The sequence below is a fragment of the Frankliniella occidentalis genome, unplaced genomic scaffold, assembly GCF_000697945.3.
Source record: "Frankliniella occidentalis isolate FOCC.00 unplaced genomic scaffold, Focc_3.1 Scaffold105, whole genome shotgun sequence".
Taxonomy (NCBI): domain Eukaryota; kingdom Metazoa; phylum Arthropoda; class Insecta; order Thysanoptera; family Thripidae; genus Frankliniella; species Frankliniella occidentalis.
In genome coordinates, this window is record NW_026267234.1 from 291,032 (window position 1) to 297,360 (window position 6,329).

Below are 6,329 nucleotides of genomic sequence, written 5' to 3' on the forward strand. Positions count from 1 at the left end.
AGGAGAGAGGGAGAGGGAGAGAGAGAGAGGGAGATCACGTATGCTGAGGGGGGGGGGGAGGTTAGGAGAGGGGCGGTCTGTACTCGCGTGTTGGTTGGGTGACTGCGGGCTGGCCGACCGGGCCTTATTGGCTCATTTGTGTTATGAGGAAGCCGGGCCTCTTCATACGCCGTGCGTGAGCGTGTGTGTGAGAGAGAAAGAGAGAGAGAGAGACGACGTGCGTGGCTATTACTGGACAGTAGACATAACAATAGCGCGCCCAGGAGCGCCGCGCATCCTCACAAACACGCCGGACCACAGTGCCCCGGGAGTTCAGCCGGGTTCAACATTCTTCTTGTATGGATTCTTCGCGCGTGTGTGTGTGCTTGCCGCAGGTTTGTTTTAACTCTTGGACCCTCTGTTGCAGACGCCTCGACGCTGTACTGGACGGTGGACGAGGACTGGGGCGGCGCCCCGATGTACCCGCCCATCGTGAACGTGGCGCCGCACGGTCGCATCGCGGCCAACGCGACGTGCGGCGAGCGCGGCGAGGAGCGCTGGTGCAAGGGCGGCGGCGCGGGGCTCGGGGCGCCCGGGGGCGGCGCCGGGGGCGGGCCGCGCCGGGGGCAGCAGTGCTCCGTGTGCCAGCGCCACCACCCGGACAAGGCGCACCCCGCCGAGCTCGCCCTGGACGCGGGCTCGGACGGCTGGTGGCAGTCGCCCACCCTGGCCGAGGGCCCCCAGTTCGAGCACGTGACCGTCACGCTGGACCTGCTGCAGGTGAGTGTTGTATAATGCTGCGGACTTCACCATCTTCATCGCTCGACAGTTTCACCCGTTCGGCTCTTTTTCTCCTCATTCTCATAATCTACTGGCGAGTTTGTTTTTCTCCCCCGTTGTGCTGCTGCTTCCCCCGCGCGCGTGACTCACGCTGGCACAGCCTTGACCTTGGTCGATGTGGACCGGAGTGTTGGATCAGAGTGGTGCTGCGGTGCACATGTAAATGACTATCGCTCCTTCTCCTTTCACTGGCGCGGCTGCGCGGGCTGCGCGGCTGGCGGCGGCGCGGCGGCGTGGGCGAACCAGAATGGATGCTCAATGGATGCTGGCGTACGTGTCGCGAGCGGCGGTGGAACTCGTCGAGCGCGGGGGGAAAGGCCGAAACACTGTCAACAAAAAGAACACGCATTTCGGGGAATAGACGCGAGGGACAAAGAAGCGCGAAGCAGCAGCAGCAGTCTCACATGACGCTCGCACTGGTGCGTGGGTGGGCGGGCGCCTCGGCGGGCCCACAGGAAGCCGTGCCCTGTCTCTGCCGTCGCCCGACGCACCGCCGCGAACCATAACGCCGTTTAGTCACGGCCGCGACTTTGCCAAAAGTCTGCGTTTGCCCTGCTGCAGGGGTAATACAAGTTCCATTATTTTAAATGAAAAGTTTTGAGCAGAGCACCCGGACCACCGCCTGCTCTGCTGCTCGGCACTTTGACAGGATGAGGTTGCCGCGTGTGGTGACGCACCATCCCCGTTGTGGTCAGGAAACTGGAGCCCGTCGCGGTGGCGCGGCGGCCGGCTCTCTGGGGCCCGCCTGGACAGCGCCTGGAACCTGCTGCGACCATAGCGCCGAGGTGCTGGACGGGGAACAAGGGCTCTCCCCGGCGCTCCCCCGGACAAAGGACTGCCCCAATAACCCTCTCAGAATCAGTTGTTGTCCAGGGCAGCACCGGCCCGTGACTCATTCTCCTGGAGAGGTCTCTGCTGGAGGCCAGGCGGCTGGGACGGAAGGCAGGCCTAGAGGCTGTGGCCTGAAGGCTGGCGAGGCTGGCCTGGAGGCTGCTGGCGGCTGTTGCCGGAGGCCGGACCAGAAACCCTCTCGGCGGGCGCGTGGTTGCCTGCGTTTAGCATATGGCGCCCCCTCGTAGATAAGCCCCTCCCCTTCCTGTTTTACGACGGCTCCGTTGGAAGTGTCCTGGAAGTGTCCTGGAAGTGGTCCAGGCGCTGTAAACTGATAACGCCTCGAACATGTTGGAAAGTCTGGCGAGCACGGGGGAGATGTAGGCCGCGCGAGTGGCGATGGGCGGGTTGGCGGGCGCGGGGCGCTGGGGCGCGGGGCGCGTGTCCGCGAGGCTCTCCTTCGCCCTCCCGCCGGAGGCCCCGACTTGTCCCCCGCGGCATGCGCATGCGCGCCGCCCTGATGGCCAGTGACGAAACGCGCCGTGGCGACTGTGAATGTCCTTTGCCTTCTTTACGAGCGGCTGTCAGCGCTTCTGATTTACCTCGGGGGGCCCGTCCCCGAGCGCTGTGGCGTGGCCGCGCCCGAAGGGGGCCGTGCCGAAAGCACCTCGGGCACAATGCCGGGCGGGAGCGCCAGCGCGCGCGCACCCCCCGCGGGGGCGCGGGCAACGTGTCCAATCGCGGCTGATGACTCGCGCCCCCTCGCCGAGATCGATGCGTTTCGATACCTCGTTTTGTTTTGAGTCGGGGCCGACGTGACAGACAAGCGGTGGCGTGGCAACACAGCTGAGAAGTAGAACACGCGCGCGAATTCTCGTGAATGAATACGGGCAAACACAATTCAATTTATTCTATATATTTTTTCACAGTTTTATTTTTCTACATTCATGAGAAATATTTATTGCCGTGTACCCAGTGCACCTGACTCAGCCCGAGCAGCAATAAAGGACTCTCGGCGCGGTGATGCTGCAAAGCCCGGCAAAGCCGCTCCATTTTATTCGGCACGGGACCTGGCCCGGGCCGGGGCCCGCAGCCGTATGATCAAGGTGTGAAAGGACTCTGCAAAAATAGTATGATTAAGGAAAACCTTTTGTAGAATGTAAATCTCGGCGTAAACGATTCTTTGGATTTCACCCGTGTTTTCCCATAGAGTTTCTGTTTGATTTACTTACACCCGTTTGGTCCATAAAGCGTTCCAAGATTTAATGAACGCCCACTTTTGGACCACCATATTGCAGCGCAAAGCATGGGCAAAATTAGTTGAGCTGTAATGAGCTGCGATAAGGAGTGTAGGACCTCCTGTGGGGCCCTGTGTGTGATAACAGGGGTCGGCGGGGGCGGGGGGCGGGCCAGCCGTGGCGAGGGACCCGGGGGGACACAGGGCCCTTTGTTGTGTGCACGAGCACCTGAGCACTATCTTCATCATCGTAATCCTTTGCTCTTTGCTGGTCCTTGTCCTCCTCGACTTTCCTACTCCCGTGCTTCTGCGCACTTTCAGCTCGACACGCCGCCAGCTCAGACTCCAGCTCCAGCAGCGTCTCGACCGTAGTCTCCCACGGCGCCCTCCTCTTCCTCTCCCGCCCCATCGCCGACGTGCATGTAGCTTGTGCTCCTCCCAGTTTGCCCCCCTTGTCCAGAAACCCAACCCGATCCAAACATTTTGACTCCTCTCGCCTAACTAGGTGCGCTCAGCGTGGAGGAGGTGGTCGGCCCCATGACAGCTGTTCTCTTTAACACCTCCCTCCACGACGCCCCGCCACGCCACGCCACGCCGCACCACGCCCCTTGGGAGGTGAGTGGAGGTGAGGTCCTCAGCCTACATAATTCTCGAATCTCGTTCCTCCTTTTATCCGGTCGCGCTGAGCAGCAAGTCCTTTCTTTATCCCTTTTATCGTTATTATTCATGTTTCCCCCCTTCCCTTTTCTCGAAAACTCCCCCCCCCCCCTCGTCGCTGGAGAGTCTTGTATTACACATGCTGGGCGCGGTCCGGCCCGGCGGTCACAGTTCCGAACGTTTCGAAGCTCACTCGTTGTCAATGTTACGCCGTCATCGTCTGCGTCCGCGGGGCGGGAGCCTCAGGGAGGGGCGGGGGGAGGCCGAGTGGGTGGCCCCGAGGCCCTGCCCGGCGCGCCACCACAAAAGGGAAGCGGGAGGAGAGCAGGGAGTTAGAAATAGAGAACAGTTAAGGGCCACGACCCTACGGCACTCACAATACATGCATAATGTCTGTCTCGAATCTGGATTTCGCAGGCCCGTTTGTGTGTTCGAAACGATTTGTACCGCCGTCGCCCGCGCCGCCGCCGGCCCCATCAGGCCGTGTGGCTGTTGTTGCATCTGGGTGTGGCCGGCCGTCGTATGGGGCAGTCCGGCCAGAGCAGCGCGTTAGTATGCGGTCCGCACGCCGCCTGCGCCTCAAAGCGCCGCCCGCCCCCCTCTCCCACAGAGACCTGCGCTTCTTCTCCTCCAGCAGCAGCAGCAGCAGCAGCAGCAGCAGCAGCAGCAGCAGCAGCAGCAAGGGCCATTGGCGGCACACCGGCCGGGCCGGCCTAACACTCCCGCCCCACCCCGCCCCACCCCGCCCAGCGCGGTGTTTAGACACACGACAAAATGCCTCATGTTCATGACACCGCGCCGACAGCCGCCTCTCACCCGCCGCCGATGCTGCCGCGCACCAAATTGTCGTTTTTCTTGTTCCTTTATTTTGGTCGAAGAATGTATGAGATTTTTGTGAGTCTGTTGTTGTCTGATTATCAGGCGTCAGGCTGCGGTTGTCGTCCGATCAATCAGAGAGAGAATTTGAATTGGGAAATGGAGGAGGGGGATGTGAGTGTGTGTGTGCGTGTATCGTTGGGACAAGCCCATTCTCCCCTTGTTTGCCGCAAGGATTAGACATCGCAGCTCACTATCCCGCTCTCCCTGTCTCCCTCCCGCTCGTGGCACGGATATACACCGGGGACGAGGGTCCGCGGCAGGATCGCAGTGCGATCGAGGAATCGATTTGTTGCGCCTCGGACGAAAGATTTCAGGAGGCGATATTCCGAGAGGCGCCTTGTCACGTTTCCCACCTGACGGTGAGCTCTTCATCACGAAGCGCCCCCCCCCCCCTTCCCCCCTCTCCATCTGGGTTGGGACAAGAGAGGCTGCAAAACTGTTTCGGTAGAGGCGGCCGCTGGTCAGTGAATGGACCATGGTGTGGATCTTGTGGACCAGGGCGCCTGTCCCGACCCGGCTTGCCCGGCCTACCGATACAGTCCAGAGCCTCGTACCGTTCCCTTTCCGAGTTTAGTGGGATGGTTACTGCCTGCCCTAAAGTCCGACCCGCCCGGACCGCTAAGGCGCGTCGGTAGCTCCCCGTGACGGCCTAAAATTGTACGACCTCTCAGGAGGAAACCCGAGAAACTTTCAAGGGAAGGGAATAAAAACTGAGGAGTACTTCCAGAGATTGCCTCATCTCAATGCATACTCGTGGGCTGTCTCCCATGTCGCAGTAAAGAAAATTAAACTCAGCCCCTCAAAAAGTTTTAGTCGTTTAACCCAATTTTGTGGGACGTGGTGCTGAAAACCCCCTCTTTCCGTTCCAAGGACTGTACTTCATGCATGTGTGTGTGCGAGTTGCCTGCTCGGTGTCATGCAGGGGCGTTGGTCAGAGACGACAGACAGGCAAGGCAAACCCCGGCGACGTCTGCTTGCGATGTATATAAGCACAAGTTATGGAAGTAGATGCGGCTTTTCAGCTTATATTACAGGGATCATTACACTACAGAGAACTTAAGATCATCCTCCATTTTCGAGCACGCAAGATATTGGTGAAATCAATCAGTAAACACAAATGTAAACGTGATTTCTTTTTCCAGTGCACGCGTTCGACTACCGATAAAGCGTTTGCCCCTTCCTCTCTTTCCCTTTTCCGGGCGGCGCAGGGCTGCAGCCCACAGGGCGGCCCAACAGGTGGGCGTGTCGGGCGGCGCGCACCAACTACTGCTATTACTCGGCTTGATCGCCCAAATTACCTCGATTCGCCGCGTGATGGGTCGGACCCCACGTGCCGTACGGTACACACCGACAGAAAAAGATGCTTACTTTTTTTAGTACTTCCTTTTATAGACCTTGTGGAATTCCCATGACCAGATCGTCATTTTCGAGGTTTTGCCTGTTTGTTTGACTCCCTTCGCCTAGGGCCCCCATTGCACGTGACTGGTGGGGTGTCTGGTGGCAGGCGTCCCTTTGTCCGTGGAGAAGAAGGGCAGGACCATGGTCAGGATTTGTACGGCAGACAGCATATAGACCCCCGCCCCTTGGGTGTTCTGCGGAACAGACTGCCGCTGCCGACAGAACAACGGCCATCGCCAGAGGGGGTACAGTATCTCATTCCCCTTTTAAAACTGTCACTATCACAATTTTTTTCTAGTGAATGTTTAAAGTGGCGTCGTGGTCGCGAGTACTCGGCATTACGACGGAGACCGAGGAGGTTCCAACTGCAGTACTTAATTTCTGCTGGCGCTTTAGTGCCGGGCACGTGAGGTGAGGCGCGAGTAAGTGCATAAGGGAGCCCTTCTTCCCTCCTCTCCCTCCCTCCTTCTCTCCCTCCCTCCCTCCCTCCCTCTCTCCCTCCCTCCCT

At 59.6% G+C, this 6,329-nt stretch overlaps 1 protein-coding gene across 1 annotated transcript in view; it reads left to right on the forward strand.

Moving 5' to 3' along the window:
- LOC113213648 (laminin subunit alpha-1-like) overlaps window positions 1-6,329 on the forward strand; it is a 67,692-nt gene that overhangs the window by 13,583 nt on the left and 47,780 nt on the right. The window contains exon 2 of the mRNA XM_052269880.1: window positions 407-759. Within this exon, the coding sequence (XP_052125840.1) occupies window positions 407-759 (353 nt within the window). The remainder of the gene's footprint in view (window positions 1-406; window positions 760-6,329) is intronic.